Here is an 18412-nt window from a genome sequence, read left to right as displayed (position 1 = left end):
TCAGGGCCACATGCTGCCTTGCCCCACTGCTCTAATCTAGGCTTATCCGGATCACCCTCTGATGAGCTGAGCTCACATTAGCATACCAAAGACATGGGCAAAACAGGTGCCGACTGCTCACTAATCCCTACTCTAGCCCTGGGTTTTCCTCTTCCTTGCCAAGCACGGTACCTGCAGAGTGCTGATTCACTGCTTGCAATTGCAGAAACACCATCAAATGTTCCCACCCTTTAATCTTACTAGTCTGAAATCCCTGCATTGACCACAGTCCCAGGCTGACAAGAGGAGGAATCAATACAGTACCCCATCTCCCCAGCCTCTCGCAAGGAGGCGAGCAGAAGGCTGGCCTAGGACAGGGTTACAGCTGAAGTCTTTTGCTTTGTCCATTTTCGCACATGCAGTAATCATGGAAATGAAGCAGACGAAGGAGCTCCCGCAGGACCTACCCAATCCATCTCCCATTCCCCCTTCGGCAAGAGCTGCCCGTGCTCACTGCTGCCCTGCAATCACACCAGCAGACAGCCAGGGACGTGTTACCTCCTTGGAGGCCTCTACAAACCCCAACAAAATCACAAGAACATCTTGTGTGGACTCAAGGAGCTGTGGGTAAATAAGACTGCTGTAGCGGGAGAGGGATGCGGTACAGTTGAGATGGGGACCGCATCAGAGGGGTTGGGGATGATGCAGGCGCACAGACGTATCTCAGGGACTGCACGATGAAGATATTTGAGATGTTGTCTGCCTGCACTGCTCATCCCCACTCTCTCCGCTACCTTGCAGTACATCCTCATGCCTTACAGCACACCCAACAGAGTCCAAATACTTCAAGTATTTTCAGGTTCTATAGCCCATCTGCTCAATCCAGCCTGCCTGAGTTTCTGCTGACGCCCAACTAAAATCAGGAGGACCTCAAAGGAGCAGTGAGGCTCAAAGCCTACTCTCTGCTCTAGAAACCTGCAGCACCCAGCGTAACATCACCTCTTTCGCACCTCCCACTTGCACCCATCTTGTCCTACTTGGGACTGAGCAGTGAGAGCGCAATTAAAGCTCTTCCAGTTTTGCAGCCTGCCCAAACACACTCCCACGCTCCTTCCCCCGGGGACAAACACTGGTCTGGCACGTGCCCTGGCTGATCTCATGGTTTTCCTAATGAATACAGTTGCTTTTAATTACCAGTATCCACAGCCACCATGAGCCAAAGAGGAAGCCATCCCTGGAGTGGCAGGACTGTGTTTGCACTGTGGGATCCGTGCCTGTCGGGCTCCTTTAATTAGAGGGAACTGCCTGCCCGCGAGCCCCGGGATGCCGGCTAGCAGCAGGCTTCTTGCCAAAAGCAGCAGCCGGAGGACTCCAGCCAGGGGAAACAGCAGGAGGGAAAGGAGGTGGCACAGATGTTGCAACTGCTCTCTAGGTCAGTGGGTCCCAAGCAGAAACACCCGCAGCCAAATGCTGCGGGGGAAAGCGGTAGCTTGTTCTGAGTTTCAGAAGCCGTCACCCACAGACTGACCTTTTTCTGCCCAGCCCGTGTTTTTGAGCTGATGACAGCAGGTGTGTGGGCAAGTTTTTCTCCCCAACCCTTACCACTTCCCGCTGGTCTGCCCTCGATACTCCTGACGCAGGGAGAAATGTTTTTAAAGCAATACCCACGGGGGGCGAGGGGGGGACGACAGGGGACTCACCACAGGCGCCATCGAACTTCTTGAAAACGTTCTCCTGCTTGTCGCAGGCGTGCTTGTTGAGGTCGCACTCGCTGCGGTAGTCTTTGCCGTCGCTGCCGCACACCGTGCTCTCAGGCACGCCGCTGCAGGACGACGGGCAGACGCACTTGGCCGACTGGCCGTCAGTGGAGCGGACACACGTGCTGCCGAAACTGCAGGTCACCTCCGCGCAGGGGTCCTTGGAGCCTGCGGGAGAGAGGACATCAATCCCAATGTCCGTGGAGGCAGGCGGGATCGTGGGGCTGTAGGATCAGCTCCAAACCCACGGTACATGAGGAAGGGAGCTCACTCCCCACCTGGCACTTCAGGCAGAGCCCCTCCTTTCTAACCCTCTCAGCCTCACTGCTGCAAGCTCCCTTCCCTGCACATGCTCTCCGAGAGCCTCTTGCTTCAGCAAAAGAGCAAAACAAGGGTCCTTAAGGCACCTCCTGCAAACCGTAACTAGAGGAAGAGCTCAAGGAGCAATTTCCTCACTGGCAGGGAAGGGCCAAAATTTATTTGCCAGCCTTTTTTGCCTTTTTTTCCTTTATTTGTCACCTTTTTATGATTATTATTTTAAATAAATCACTTGGCGCTCTCTCCCCTCTGACAAGAGCCCCAGCAGGAGTGCCGGGTGCAGATTTATCGCAAGCCAGCGCGCCGCGTGAGAGAAAGGTCAAGTTAATTTACTCTGAGATGAGGAGACTGGGGTCTCATTTACACAGCTCCTTGCTCACAGCTGGTGAATGCCAGGCTGGGGAAGGGCTTTCATCAGCCCACCCAGCCTGTGCGTATGCCTGGTCCCTCCAACTCCAACTTCTAACCATGGCAGATGCGATCCACCCCGGGGAAGCAGTGTGGTGCATCAGGCAGAGCTACCCGAGGCAGAGGGCTGTTCTCCACTGCGCTGCCACGCACCTCTGGAACGGCCTCGGCCATCGGTTTGCCTGCTTGTTAAACTCTGCTGATCACGAAGACAGAGCTGGTGATTCTCTCACTGTCCCTTCCCATCAGACCTGTCCCCATCTCCCAGGGCATCATCAGCATCGCAGTGATGACACGAGCTCGGGACAAATCTCCCTGGCCTCATGTGGTCGCCTCCTAAAAGCGGGAGATCCTGCCCTTGCACTCACCACATGGTCCCTTGCTGATCACTTTGATCCGCCTCTGTTGGTTGCACTGGGCCTTCTCCAGCTCACACTCGTTGCTGTAGGTGGAATAATCAGAGCCGCAGACAGGAGCCACCACGACAGGGCAAGCTGTCTTCTTGCAGACGCAGGAAGCCTGAGAGGGGTCGGTGGAGCTCCTCTCGCACACCGCCCCGAACCCGCACAGCATCCCTCGACACGCTGCGGGCACAGACACGGAGAGACTGGTGAGCCGCGGCTGCTCCTCTGCGAACGGGAGGGATGCAGACCGGTGCCCGGGTCCAGGCACCCACCCGTGCCCCCCTTCTCTCCCCTAGCAGAGCTGCCCACACCATCCAGGCTCAAAGAGGGGCTGCAGCCCTCCGGGGGACCAGGGCTGCAAGGGCAGTGACAGCAAGAGGTGGATGCTCTAGGTACCGCGAAGCCCTTTCCTGGCTCAGGGCGAGGATGTCATCGTCTCAGCATGCCACCTCTTGCTGCCTGCCAGGAACCAGGCGCTGAAGTCGGATCCTTCTCCAGGGATGCCTCGGGTGCATTTGAGGTGTAAGGGGGCCAAGCCAAGCTTGCCAGAGCCACCCAAAGCCAAGCACCTGAGAACAAGGGTCTGCCCAGCGCAGCCAGGGAACAGTGTGAGGTTGCGAGGTCAGGGCTGCTGCGCCCAGCGCCTGGGCATTAAGCAAAGGCACAGGTAACCTCAGCGCCCGCTCCATCGCACCGGTGCTGTGCGGAGCAGACAGCACAGAGGCCGCGGGGAAGGGCGGCACCGACAGCGGGGTCGATAAAGCCTGTGAGCCAGAGAAAGCTTCCTCTGAAGGGAGGATGTCCTGAAGGCAGCATCCCCTTTGCCCTCAGGAACCGTGCTACGGTCCACGTTAGCTCCACCGGTCCACGCTGGCTCTACCGCAGTCTCTCGTGAGTGACTGAGCCCAGCTGCCCTTTGAGAGCGGCCAGGTAAGGCAGGATACGTGCTAGGCACCTTCATCCCATGCAAGGACAGGGAGGGAAGAGGCTGGGGTACAGCGTGGTCCAAAAGGAGCTAACAAACCCACCGTCAGCCCTCTTGCCTCCTCCGTGCCCCTTCTCACTCCAGGCTGCCCATTCTGCTTATTGAAGAACTGAAGAAGGAAAGGTCTATCACCAGCTCTGCACCACAGTAGGGAGGTCAGGGCCCAGCTCATGAGCTGGGAGGTGCCTCCAACCCCAGTACAGACATGGAGGAGCATCCCCAGGGCTCCAGAAAGCACTTGCTCTGCCCAGGGCCCCTCTGGTCAAGCCTTTGCGACTCCTCCAGAACACAAGGTGTTTTCTGCTAACCAGCAAGAGAAAGGAAAGTCAAGGAACGGAGAAGAAAACATCCTCACCTGTCCCAGTGTGGGACAGATTGTCCCGCATGCACACGCTGTTTTATTCATTGCTGTTCATGCAAAGCAGCCAAATCACGTGGCTGGTGTCTTTCTAAAGGAGATGCACGAATCTCTTTATCACATCCACTAATCAGAGCAGCCAGCACAGACCAGTTCAGCATCTGAATTGCTAATGTGGTAGGAAATGTAATTCTTCGGCTGGGGAGAGAGAACAGGAGTCTCCAGACTCGATGGTCCACAGGTGAGACGGCAAGAGCAAGAGATGCCAGAGCTTTTCGCCCAGCGATTACCGGCACGGGTGCAGCCCTCCGCTCACAAAATGCACCACCGGGCGTGCACGTATATGCACACCTGCCGCACCACCCTGCACGCGCAGCCGCTGTGCCAAGCGCAGTCCCTGCACCGGCGCCCGCCGCACCGCTGCTGCACCCACGCGCAGCAGGCACCTCATGCCACCCCCCCGGCACACCTGACCGCCCCGCGCTCTCCTACGCACGCAGCATACGTTAGAAATGGAGACTGACCTACATAATGAGAGAAAGAGAAATCATAAAAGGCAAAATAAAATGCTTGACAGTGGCTCATTTACACTTCAATTCCCGGGTGTTTGCCTTTGACTGCCTTGAGATTTTAAGCTCCTATGCACAGCAACAATGCACCACTAAGAGACTAATATCATCAAATAAAAAAGAACTCTCTTTCTCTCCTGCCCAATATCTAAAAGCAATTCATCATTTTTATGAAGCGCTCTGGATAGTCTCTCCTGCTCCTTCCATCGCTGCTCTTTCTCTCTCTCTTTTTTTTAAAATGCAGATGAGCCTGTTGAGCTCTGAGATTAGAGGGTGCAGGGGAGGTGTGCAAGTGAGGAATGTAAAATGCAGGACAAGCGGGGATTCATCCCGTCCCCCCGCCCTGAGGCGCAGGTCTGTGGAACAGAAGTGTAACTGTGTAGTGCATAATCAGCTGCCAGTCGCAGGGGAGGCAGATGGAGCTGCCTTTGAGATCAGACCTACGGAAGGGAAAGGAAGGGAAAGGAAGGGAAAGGAAGGGAGCTGGTATGTGCAGATGTGGGATGCAGAGCCAGCTTGGAGCGGAGTTTAATCAGGTGCCTGCTAGAAGGCAAGGGGGAGAGAGGTGCCTGTCTGAAGGCACTTGCCTTCAGGACATGCCAGCCCAGGTTCAGCAGCACGCTTGCAAATAGGGAAACCAAGGTGGGAAGCGTGTCCCGGATTTCAAAGTAGATGACAGGGACAGCTCTCTCCTTTCTTGAGCTCTTCTGTTCTTGTCTTTTGCATCACAGTATGGGAATGGAGCCTCACACATCCGAGGTGAGGGCTTCCGAAGCGAACGGCCAACCCGGGTCCGGTCCCACCCAAACTGAGGAAGTTTTCAGTGGGACCCAATTCAGGGCATCACCAAGCACTTCAAAAACCCTGCCCTAAGACACTTGTTGCTATTTTCGGGTGCGTTTCCTTCCCACCCAGCTCAAGCACCAACAGTTCTTTTGCCTTTTGGTCCCCTGCCGTCCGTTCCTCTTCCCAGACCCCGCAGCGCTCCGCAGCAGCCAGCCTGTGAACGCGGCAGGAAAAAGCTTTTCAGCACTGGACAGGACTTCTGAAGATATTAAAACATTGCTCATGGTTTTGACTCTTCTTCCAAGAAACTTTTTGAATTGTTCACTGAGATTTGGAGCAAAACTGGGTCTTGGCACCTTTTAAGTGATCCTCCCTGTAACTGTTTTGCCCACATATATTTAAGAATCTCTTAATCTGAAGTGATGAAATCAATGGTAAATGACAAAAAGGTCACAAAGTTAATTGGGTCAAGCCACATAAAGAAAACTGATATTTTACCAGAATTGAAGTTTCAGTCTATCCTTGCCCCAGAATCGTATTTCATAAACACATTAGGGACATAATAGGCCCACATGTGAGCAAAAGAGATGACGTGAAGGGTATTTATTTACCTCCTGTTCCGCATCAACCAAATGTTGTAAAAGTGAGCTTTTACAGCACCGGTGTTTGACAGACACCTTCCTACTCCCTGCCAACAAGCTCGGTCCCTGGGAGAGAAGCTTGAACACTGCGGTGCATCGGAGCTCATCCCAACTCAAGGGGATGGCCCGGCTGCCCTGCGGATGCCCAGGCAGGATGGAGAGTGGGGGTATGGTAGGGTGCGACCCCCAAACACCGTGATTCAGGCCTTCCTGAAGACGAGGACCCAGCTTCATTGAGTTTCGGTGATCAGGCCAAGAAGCAGATAAAGCCGGAAAGAAAAACGCTTCAAACCGGAAACAAATTGTGACAAGCAAATTGGTTGTTTAAGGTTTTTTTTTCACTTCTAATCATCGCTGGTGTTACTGGTGAAGAAGCCTATTTGTTCACAGCAGATTATTTTGAAAACTCACCCATCCAATGCTGGGATGCAGTTGGATGATGCAAGCTCAGAACACCAACAAGAATAAAACAAAATGCCTTAATTCCCCTGCCAGACTCAGGAGATGAAACAGGTTTATTATGCCTGCTAAGATGATTCAACCCAACAAGCTCTGTAAAAGACGAAATTCAAAGGGAGCTTGTTCTTCCCCAACGTCTCTCTCTCTCTCTAATTTTACCTGGGAGGACTCAAGAAGCGTAACCATCACTGATGCGGAAGGAATAAAAGTTGGGAAATGAGAAGCAAAAAGAAGAGGCTATCAGTTCCAGGGTACTCAGCACTGACCAAGCCTTCACATCCCATTCCCCATGCAGAGCCACTACGGACAGAAGCACTTTGCTGGGTGTAGGCAGAAGGCGGCAATAAGTGAGGCACAAAGTGCTCTTGTCCTAACACTTGTATGTGACAGCCCGAATAAACTCCAGGCAGCAGATAAAGCATACAGAAGTGCAAGGACCTCTTAAATCTGATTCCCGACAGTGGTGGTGAAGACCGTGCTATCCAAAGCACCCCACAAGCGAGGGGCTGCAGACTGCTCTCCGTTCCCAGTGCCGCTGCTATTTCAGGTGCCCAGGGGCTGGGCCATGATATGACAAAGGGGCCAGCCTTGCCTTCACACTCCCGAGCTTGAGACGAGTCGGGACAGACAGGAACGCAGAGATGGTGCTCGCCAGCATGGCAAGGAGATCATCTACCTGCCCACCCGACTGGAACAAGCACCAGAGACCAGGGGCACGCAGAGGGACCAGGGCTCTGCCTGCCTGCTGCCCCTCTAGCGATAGCTGTACAACATCACCAGGCTAGCGACCGTACATTTTCCTACCAGCGTGCCTTCTACATCACCCAAGAGACATGCTGGGGCAGGGCTTGGTTGAGACCAAGCCTGAAGCCTGCCTGGTCCACAGCAACGCTGCCACTGGAGGCTTTGGAGCCAGCTCTGATGGACGCCTCTGCAGGGTGGACGCTGGAAGGCAGTGGCGAACCAGAGTCGCCGTGAGCTTGCAAAAGATGGAGCCCCTGCTCGGGATGTTGGAAGTTGCAGCCTGTTCTGCCTGTTCCCCGGTCACAGAAGGGAGGTGGGATCTCTCAGCGCTTGTTCAAGACTGGACTTCAAAACTGCCTACAAAGCACACGGCAAGGCTGTGCAGCAAGGTCAGAGAGCAGACTGGATCTAAAACTAAGCACGGCCCTGGTTAAATCATTCTAGTGCTGCAGAGATGAGGCGCAGCAAGGCATTTGGCAAACAATGAGAGCAGCACTTGTCTGGAGCAGAAAAAAGCTACAGCTAGGAGCTGACCTTTCCCAAACCTCCTGAGCCACTGAAGATGAGGGAGAGAAACAGCTAAAGCGAGGTATCTACACAACACTTGAGCAAGCTGTACAGAACAAAAGGGAGGGCTTGGGCTTATTGTAACCACGCTGAATACCAGCCAAGCCTCTCCATGTCTCTTAGCAGCACTGGAGCAGAAAGAGAATAATAAATAACAACAACAACAATAATAAAAAAAGCGCACCTCCTGGAGAGGAGGGGAAAAGCAAAAGGTGTTGCTACAAATAATTCATGGTACTGTGCTTCCCGCCACAACTGAGTCAGCATGACTCCATGGGCAGACAGAGCAGCCTTCTCTCCCTCAACAGCTCCAGGCTGAGCCTGCAAAAGCAAGAAAGGCTTTTAGAAGAGATCAAGGCTAGGGGAAGACCTGACTGGGTTCAGAGCCTCGGCTCTGGCTCAGATACACTATGCTCTGAGGCTCTACCTTGCATCCTGCGGTGACCGCCTGGTTTAGGGTAAAGAGCACAAAGGGATGCTAATGAGGGTTTCCTGTCCTCTGGCTAATTGGGGAAGGTGAGGCGCACACCGAAGCGCTCTGATCTCTCCTCTGAACAGCCCAGAGCAGAGGAAGGCCAGGGCACTGCTGCAGCCTGGAGAACAAGCCACACAGTGAACTTAGGTGCCACTATAGTGTCCCTTTACCGCACAACCACCTGAAGGGCAGACCTTGCCTGGCCCCAGGGGGCTTGCAGCATGGAGTGGTCGCAGAAGATGCTGGGGAAAGAAGGGATGGCTCCTCCCAAAAGGCAGCAGGGCAGGGGCACCAGCCAGCCACAGCAGCCAAGCGACAGAAACCGCCTATGGAAACACCTTCCCCAGCCTGTCAGTGCTTCTCCGGACCGAAGCACGGGAAGCCAGGGTGCGATGCCCACATCAACAAACCATGAGCAAAGAAAAGGGGAAAGAGAGAGACAACAAGCTGAGAGGAGCCTCTGGGAGCCCATCTACGCTGGCAGCTGAAACTGGGGTGGGAAGAGTGAGAGTCAGGGTTGCAGAGCGCTGCTTACTTCAGTCTGGGCCCAGAGCTGCTGGCATTCATCAGAACCAAGCTGCTCCTGCAGAAGGAACAACTACCCATTGCACCAGGTATAACGACACCGGTTCAGATCCAAGCCTCCCACCCCATCCGTGACACTTCCTCAGGCAGCCCCTAATTAGCACCAGGGAGGGAGCGGGATGCTTCATTACCAGGAAAGCCCCTGCCAAGGTTCAGCTCAGCATTTCCCCAAGCAGGCTGTGCGGGCACAGGTGGCTGGTACTCCACGAGTAGCTGCCAGGGCAGATGGCACCAGCTCCACCTCCTCGCATCCAACAGTGCTTGCAGATGCCCCAAACGGCTGGAAGGACAGCTGAGAATAGGATGGCTCCACTGTGGCCAACGGGGAGGGCCAGAGCCACCACGAGAACGGCTACAAGCCATGCGCGGCTCCGCTCTGCAGAGAGATGCAGGAGTTGGTGTGAGGCTGCAGGCAGCTCGGGAGAAGGCTGCCGTTGAAGTAAAGGCTCTGCTTGAGCTGGGCCCAAGAGACCGGGCAAAACGAAGATGCTGTACAGCATACAGACGTATACTGGCCCATCCTGGAGCACTCCTGGGCCAGAGCTGGCAAAACTATTCTTCCAAGCGAGAGCCCGTGACAATACATGTATGCAAAGGGCTCATTCTGTGCCTCAGCAACCCCCTCTTCTCCCCACCACCCACAGAGGTTTGCTCTGTGCCCTCCTTCAGTCTCCTGCATCCTAAAAACCGCAGCAGCCAAGGCTTCAAGTTGCACGCTGCCCTCCCCAGCCCGGAGCCAGCACCCTCCACTTCTCTCCCAGCTGCCAGCTCTGGCCACGCCACCACTGGTACCAAGTGCTCCAGGTAGAGCTCTTCGGCCAGCTTCTGAGTCCATCCCAGCCTTCTTCCGAGCCTCCTGGATCAGAGCAGTGAGGACAAGCAGCAGGGAGACAGCAGCTGGCTGCAGGCAGGGAGGATGGAGAGTAGCTTCTGCCTTCAGCTTCAGAGCTTTCAGCTTCAACTCGCCATCCAGATCTGCGCCTTGGTTCTCCCGTTTACAAAAAACGCAGATAATAATAATAACCAAACCCCCAGTGTCAGTAGGTAAGTAGCTCAATATAAGTAGTAGGGATTAATAACAGGCTGGCTTCGTCAAGTGCTTTGAGATCTTGAGGTGAAGAGCTCTACCTAATAAGCCCCAAGCATTCACATTAAAATGTTTCTCCAACTTAATAACAATAATCATAAATGTAAAGTCAAAATTGCTCTGTTCCACTGTATAGGAAAGAAAAAAACGCTACTGGAGCAGCTTGCTGATTGCTTACCGTACCCTGCCAGGCCCTCTACAGCACGTGCCTGCCTGCCCACCCCACGTTCCACAGCAGGACCCGGCCATGCAGCCGAGCCACCGAGAGGAACACCTGAGAGGGGCTCCGGCGGGCACACGGTTCCTCCCCGCCAAGACCGAACCCTTCTCCTTGGCAGGAATCTTGCCAAAGGAGGAGGAGGAGAAGGAGGAGGAGGAGGAGGGTCCTGAACACCCACAGAGGAGGGAGACGTGGGGAAAACGCGCAGGTGACTCCTGGCAGCTCCCCTCTCCCCGACCAGCAGAACGTGTGTTTGCCAGCCTGGACCCGCTCCAGATCCCAGGGGAGTCCATCCCTTCTCTGAACGGGCCGAGAAAAACGATCGGAAAAGCACAGCCAGAAACTTGGTTACAGCTCACGGGTGGGCGATGGGAGGGTGGGATGTACCTGTTTTCATGGCTTAAAGCGTCTCCAGTGACAGGGAAGGGGTAGGAGAGAAGAAAGACTAACAACGCACAACGGCCACGCTGCCGCGCTTCGGACAGCCACAAATCCCTGCAGCAAGGACCGCGGGCAGGAGACAGAAAGATGCTTCCCCGCAGCATGCCCGGGAAGGTTAGGGCAGCCTGCACCTCTGGGGACCCGCTGGTAGCCGAACCGCTGGCGCTGGGTATTCTTGTTCATAGGGAGAGCCTGAAATTGAAGAATGACGACGTCTGTGCCAAGGTGGCTGCCTTTTAATCTACTGCTGTTGGATTAAAAACTCTCCCTCTCTGGAAAGCGGTGGGTGCTCTCCTGCTAGAGCCGCTTAAAGCAGACTGGACTGGGGAATACAAAGTGGAGAGCAACTGGCGAGGCTGGGCAGCAGAGGGGAAAAAGCCGTGATGCTCAAATATATCTTTTCAATCCCTGACCTACACTGATGGACAGCGAGCCGACATGCACCTCTGCGTCCCACCGTTCCCCACTTGGTCCCCAAGGACGGGGACACCACTAGTGGGCCACACCAGTCCCGTCCCAAATCCTGCCTGAGAGCAACCGCTGTTAAAAACCCGTGTTAGAGAGGAGAAGCCGCCACCGCAGAGCAGACAAGAAGCCACTGAAATGGCGGGACAGAGCTGCGGGCCTGTTGAGGAGCCTGCCACGGACAGTTCCTCAGCCAGAGGACAAGAAGCACAAGAAGTAGCGAGCGAGCATGCCTAAACAGCAAAAGGACGACGGCCTGTGCACGATAAACCCACCCCGGGGGCCAAGGTTGAGCTTTCCTTCTGGAGAAAGGGACAAGGCCCCTCCACGACAGCCCGAGCGAGCCTGCCCTGCCGCCACCCCATACGTGAGGCCATTTTGCGCTTCGCCGGCGCAAAAGGCAAGGAGAGCCAGCAAAGAAGAGGGCAGAGCTGCTTTTGGGGGCTTCCTTGTGGCAAAAGGGCAGAGGGGAAACGTGAAGGCCCCCGGGGGCCAGAGCCCGTTGGGCGTGTGTCAGGCCGGCGAAGGCCGGCATTAATTCTGCATGAGCGCGAGGCGCCCGTTGCCATGGAGATCGGTGAGGCTGGCGCTCCAGCCCAGGCTCTTGCCTGTGCACATTTACTTCTCTTCCCGGGCCCACCCTCGCTGCCATCAATATTAATTGCATCAGCCAGGGCTTGCTCGGTGAGGGAGAAGGAGCCGCCTGCCCTGCTCAAAGGCCTTCGCCGTGGGGCCGGGAGAGCCACACGCAGGCAGCAGAAGCGGGGTGTCCACCCCACAGGCCTGGCCGGGCCGTGCCAAGATCGGCACCGGCTCTCCTGGGAAAGAAAGGCAGAGCCGTCAGATCGTGTGTCGTTAACGCCACGCTGCTTAACCCGGGCACTTTGGCGCAGAGTCCCTACCCCTGGCACAGCCAGGGCAGCGTTAGGGCCATGCTAACCCCAAGTCCTCGAGCCCCGGTTTTGCCCCATCTTCACCCACTTTGTCCCTGCCTACGACACGGTCAGTGACTTCGTGCAATGCCGCTGACGTGGAGCTGGAAAGCTGCAGTTAGCCTCAGTGAGCAGCAGCAGACCAGGGGCAAATGCTGGCTAAAAGGGCTGCCGGCACCCCGGCATAGAGCCCCGCAGGTACCAAAGGGAAGGCATCACCCCTCCTTGCTCATCAGGATCACGCACATCTTTATTTCCACAGCTTAGCCACGGAGCTGTGCTACACCGCAGCTGCATATCCATGGCTCCCACAGCCACAAGAACCTCTCCAGAACAAGTCCCCAAACCACTTAAAAGTTTTCAAGCCGACACGTTCTAAGGATGGAAGGTCCTTAAGAAGCTGAGAGAATGGTAGGCATCCACCATCCAGTTTGGGAGCCTCTGTGACGCTCTCAGCTCTCCAAGGATCTTGCTTGCACAGCCCTACATACGACAGAGGTCTCAGAAACGAGGTATCTCCTCCTGAGACCACAACGTGGTAGTTCAGCACCCCCAAACACACTCTGCGCGTCTGCGTCACACGGGGAGGCAGCGAGGGGAAGCCCAGAAAGGTGGTCATCGCCGGCCAAAACCTTCTCCAGCCCAGCTGCCTGAAAAAAACTCTTCATTTCTAAAAGCCACCACGACTGAAATCAAACCTGCCAGCAGCAGCAGCAGAGCAGTCAGCACTGCAGCCTGTCATCACCCAGGAAAGGGCAGCCTGGCACCTCGCAGGGCTGACACCTGCGATGCGGGCAGCAGGGGCCAAGGTAGACAAAGGAGGAGCAGGAGGAGAGCTGACTACATGGTCTCTAATTGGGGGTCAGGAGGGGTGGGCAGCAAGGGAAAATGTGGATCAGTTGGAAGATCTAAAAGCAAAATCGTGTGCTGGAGGCAGGGAGATGGTAGGGAGCAAGATGAAGGCAGTGCCGGGGGTGGGCAGGGCAGGGTGGAGCAGGGAGGAGTTGAAAGCATCATGTTCTTGGGTCTAAAACATCCAAGTCACTCTTGCAAATCAAACATCATCTTAAAAGACTCCCTCATTAATCTGTCATGAGCCCCCTGCGAGAGCAGCTCTGAGCAGACTGTCACAGCTCCTAATCACTGGAAGAATTCATCAGCCTCCATCAGAAAGAGGAACAGTTTGGAAACGCGCTCCACAGAGATGCGAGCGAGAAGCCAGCCTCAGCAGCAGGCTCCCGCTGCCCTGCCTGCATGCCCCGCTGGGCACAGCTCCCCCGAGCCTCGCCACAGAGCAAGCGGCCAAAAGCAGGAATCTGCCCCAAGCAGCCACGTCGCCGCAAAACCCTCAAAGCTCAGATGGGATGGCAGCCTGTACGTAGCCCACGCAAGGGAGGGAGGCAAGGGCAAGAAAAAAAAAATACTTGAATTGTTTTAACCTGCTCCCATCTGCCTGCAGAGGCCACGCTCTGCAAAACAGAGTGTTTACGAATCAGGGAGATTAGAGAGCTCAGCAGGGAAGAAGGGCTGCAGCAGCCTCTGGATGCCGGGAGGGAAAGATGGCTCCTCCCCAGCCGCAACATGTCCAAAGCCAGCACTCAGCTGCACGGTCGGCAAAGCCAGCGCATCGGTCGGCAAAGCCAGCGCATCGCCCTTTGCCAACTTTTCCCAGGCCCCAAGCTGCCAGGCGCTCTGCAAGGTCTACTTACGCTCTTTGCAAGGAGATCGCTCATACCCTTCACGCCTCCCGTTCTCCTTTGCTCTCCCTCTGCACTTCATATGAAGATCCCAAAGTCACAGGGTCTGTGCTAAGCCTGGCCTCCCCTTGGCTGCACGCTGTCTTCCACCGCGCAGGAGCCCACCCTGGGCTGTCCTTTAGCTGCGGGGCTGCCCGCCCCGCCGGCTTTGGCAGCAGCTCCGCACCAAGTACCTCATCCAGAAGAATTGGTATTCAGCCTTGGTGACCCCAGCAGGCAGAGCACCCGTCTACGCAGGACAGACAGACTCCCGTGGTGCCCCGCAGCCTGCCTGCGGAGGAGCTGGATCCCTGCTTCTGGTGGAAGGCGCTTGGGATGCCTGCCTTGGCCGAGCATCGCCTGGCACACCTGGAGCGCGCGGGGCCGCACAACTACAGCCGCTCCTGTTCTCAGCAAACACTTGCCTGCCGCTGAAACGGCAAGATTCCTTGCGTCGCTGTGACCTCAGGGCACGTTCCTACAAAAACAGCGTTTGCTTGGCAAGAAATCCTCTGTCACAGCACAGCGCCGGGTAGCATTTGCAGTGGGCTAACTTGGGAGCTGGTGGTGATGCACTAGCTCTCTCTGAAAGGTATCATGCACCGACTTCAGCATGACACGGCCAAGGGGAAGAGAAGACAAAGCAAGACAAATGCTGCTTCTTTGTCACAATGCGCCAAGACCAAATGCCAGAAGGATAGTCCTGGGAGACGTGAGGCAGAGGTGTGGGGAGAGTGAGGCAAGCTTGGGGATCTGCAACCTTAGCAAGGACCTGATACAGGAAAAAACAGGAACACCTTAGCAGTTCTCCCATCTACTCCTCTTCTAACACTTAAGCCACGTAACATGAAAGTGCATAAATTGATCCCCAAGAGAAGCTCAAACCTCACTGTAAATGGAGAAGAAAATACTCTCAAGAGATCAAAAGTGGTGTCTAATAACTGCTGCTACCTTATCTACCGCTCAGCTTTTGAAGAGCTATGTTTAGCATCTCTCCTCTCCAGAGCAACCCTGAAGCAGCGTGAACTGCTTCGGCTGAAGCACACTTTGCTGTGGTGCTCAGGGTGCAAAACCCAGGCAGGGAAACGGTCACTCCCACTGCAGCAGCAGGCAAGAAAGCCAGGCTGGGTCATGGGGCGAGCGCATGGGGCTGAAGCTCCACAAGCAGACCCCGGTCCTGGCTCCCCAAGCTGTTGCCTCACTGCTGTAGGGTGTGAATATGAGCAAGAAAAAAGGAAGGGGAAGCTAAAGATGTAACCATGGTGACTTCACTGCAGGACCCCCTGGGCCAGCTAGGGACAGATGGCTTCACCAAGGAGGCATGAATTGCCCGGGATCCTGGGGCAAATAGAAAAGCACCCTGGGTCACCCCCCCTCCACCCAAGGTGGTGGGTGCAAGCACCATACCGGCAGTGCAGGAGATCAGTGTTTCAGTCAGTGCTGCAGCAAAGTCTTAGAGAAGGAATAGGCACTATGTAATTAAAAGTGAGCAGCTCCTGAGAAGCCTGGTACAAAAAATTCACCTTGCGCAGAGAGAGTGATTTTTTTTTTTCTGTTCCGTGATGTGTGACAAGGCTTCCCGCCACGCTCCGATGCTCCGAGTCCCTCCTCGCTCGGCAACACCAGCCTCAGCCCAGCCGACCACCCGCTGACACGGCCAGAGGTGCAGAAACATTGCCACTGCTCATGCTGCCGGAGCCAGCGGCTGGGCACCCCGTCTGCCTCAGGACAGGCTACTCCAGTGCCATGCAGTTCGGGCAGGGGGTGCAAACCTCTCCCTGCTCCCCACCACGCTTCCCCCCCCGCGTGGCCTTGGCAAAGGAGTCGTTCCTCGGCATAATGGGGCTTGCAAGGGGAATACGGAGAGCACAATCAAGCAGGAGAGCATCTCCATTGAGCCGCCATGGCCCCGGGGCAGCTTGTGCCCCAAACGTGCATGCCTCCACGGAGCACCCCTTCCCCACACACTCCTGTTCCACTTCTCAACACAGAAAGGAGAGGTCACAGCAGCCCAGCAGCCACTGAGGGCCCACGAGGAGCACCGGCGAGGCTTAACGTCAGCCCCGCTGTCCAACAGCGTTTGTCGGGTAGGGAGCGGACACGGGTGGACGCCATGGCCCAAGGCCGTAGTGAGATGGATTACTGCTGGAGCAGATCGCTTTGCCCGCTCCTGACGCTGCAAGTCAGCTCCTGACATTTCAAACCGCACGTGTGGGAGAGGGCTGGGGCCGGGGAAAGCACGGGTGCGAAAGGTAGAGAGTGTGGGGTGGTCAGAAAAGACTAAAATGCATCTGTCGGCAGACAAAAAAAGACAGGTCTGCAGCACCTTCCCGTTCTACTAACTGAGATCAGCCCTGCCATGAAGGCTGCACTATTAATTCATTTTGCAGCATCCAAGCCTTATATTGGCTTGTGTCAAAAGAGAAATAGGCTGGGATTAGCAGCCAAAGCCAGCAGGGTGTTCCCAGTACTGCCACGCAGAAAAGGAATAAAATTGAAGAGCTTGTGTTTTATTTTAAGTTATATTTTCATGGCTCTCTTCCCAGGGCAGCCAAGTGTCCCCTCCACTGTCCCCCTGAGAAGGCACAGAGCTGCCCAGAGACCCACCTGGCTCCTTTGAGGAAACTAAAAGCCCAAGGCTGCCTCCCGGTATTCTGTCCGATAGAGACTGGAGAAGGAAGGGCTCAGTGTGAATTTGGCAGCGGGAGGAGGTTACGAAGAGCACACACGTCTCCCAAGGCGCGGGCCAGCCCCGGCCTTCTTGTCATCAACACACTGCAAGGTTGATCTTTAGGGCTGCAGGTAGGCTGTGGGCAGCACACATAACTAGGCAGAAAAGGCAAGGAGAGGTTAAGCACCTGAGGTGACTTCTAAGCCCAAGGCAATTATTTTCCCCTCATTACATCCATGCCAATAGGTTACTGGCCAGAGGAAGCTGTTCATCAGAATTATGGGATGTTAATTAAAACCAATCAAATAAAAGGAAGGAGCGTCTTTTCCCGATGAAGTATCAAACAGGAGGAGCAAGACCAGGACCTCTGATACGTGGCTGGTGCTCAGGCACAGTCAGTGCTCTGTGCTGAAGAGCACCACAGCCCTGCACAGCCAGGTAAAACCTCTCCCCACGCCTCCTCCTCATCTGGAGGGCATCTACCTCCTCGGCTGCGAACACACGCAGGCACAGGGCTGGAAGACAGAGGTCGTGAAACACCACTTCCGAACACCACTTGGCTGTCCCTAACAGAATGGTCCCCTTTGAAGGGAGGCAAGGCACGCACACCCTCCAGGCTCTCTCGCTACCGGAGCACAGCCAAGGTAATGCTCAGTCTGCCCAAACTCATCATCTACAGGTGGGGAGTATTTCCTAACACCCTCCTGGCACAGATCAGATGCTCTGTAATGCACGGCACCGTTCACACCCCACGAAGGCAGAGATGGCCACCAGCAGGGACGTGGGGAACCAGTCCTTGCAACGCTGCAGGTGGCTGTCTCGCTCTTCACCCGACGAGGCAAAGCCAGAACGTGGTGCTGAAGAGAGGGCATCCAGCAGCCGGGTGAAAAACAATGCCCAGGACTCAGAGTATTGTAGGATTAATCCGCTAACCGATTTCCTATGCAGACTTGAAAAGCCACTTGCACCAGCATTTTCTCTGCCTAACCCCATACCTGGACCAGTACTGCAAACCCTGTATTTATGGGGCTACCGGGCACAAGAAAGCATTTTTCCAATACTTAATTTCTCAGATGTCCTCGTCTCATGCATCACTGCTGCTTTTATGCATCCATAAATAAGTGTTTAGCACTGCTCCCTCGGCCTGGTGCAACGGGTTGGGCTGGCATCACTCTGTCCACACTCGCCGAAAGGAAACGGCTGTCCAGCCCTCTCAGCCTTCTCGGATGTTTCCAAACCCAGCAGAGACAGGCCCCAGAGCTGCTTGGTGCCATTAACACATCTACAAAGGTACACAAATGCCAGCAAAAGGGCTGGCTCCCACCACCCTGGCGACCTATCGTGACTCTCCCTGTCCGTGAGGGATGCTTGCTGGAGAGAGGCTGAAGCAAGATGTAGTTCTGAGATAAGGACACACCCCTGCGCTTGATCCAGAAAGCTGCTGGGGCCGGCAAGAAACCCAAACCTGCCAGACCAAAAAGCAAAAGGGGCCACACCAGACCCTGCCGGGGAGACCCCAGCTGCATTGCTCTGCTCTCAGCCCCTCGCCTCTGCTTGCACCAGGGAACGCCGGGAGGAGGCTTGCCTGCACCAGGGACAGGAATAGAGAGTGTGCGAAGGCACGGTCAGAGCCAAAACTGCCACCGGCAAGGCAGAGCCCTGCTCTCCTCCGCCGGCTCCCACATGAGCAGGGCAGCTTCGTGTCCTGCTCGCTGCTCTTGGCTCTGCACCGTCGCGCTCCACGCAGACCTCGCTAACAAGTTCCCCAGCCGAGGGGGCTTTCCACATCCCTGCAGGGCACCCAGGGGAGGAGGGATGGCAGGAG

The 18412-nt window shown here is 55.5% G+C and overlaps 1 protein-coding gene across 4 annotated transcripts in view; it reads right to left on the bottom strand.

The window, feature by feature from the left end:
* The window catches only part of AGRN (agrin), a 126057-nt gene that overhangs the window by 42959 nt on the left and 64686 nt on the right, over positions 1–18412 (bottom strand). For all 4 annotated transcript variants that reach the window (XM_069782621.1, XM_069782622.1, XM_069782623.1 and 1 more), the window contains 2 exons: positions 2831–3046; positions 1680–1904 (listed from right to left, as the gene is read on the bottom strand). In XM_069782621.1, the coding sequence (XP_069638722.1) occupies positions 1680–1904; positions 2831–3046 (441 nt within the window). The remainder of the gene's footprint in view (positions 1–1679; positions 1905–2830; positions 3047–18412) is intronic.

The sequence above is a fragment of the Haliaeetus albicilla genome, chromosome 4 (genome assembly GCF_947461875.1).
Source record: "Haliaeetus albicilla chromosome 4, bHalAlb1.1, whole genome shotgun sequence".
Taxonomy (NCBI): Eukaryota; Metazoa; Chordata; class Aves; order Accipitriformes; family Accipitridae; genus Haliaeetus; species Haliaeetus albicilla.
Note: the sequence above shows the minus strand (reverse complement) of the source record. Positions and strands in the feature narration are given on the sequence as shown.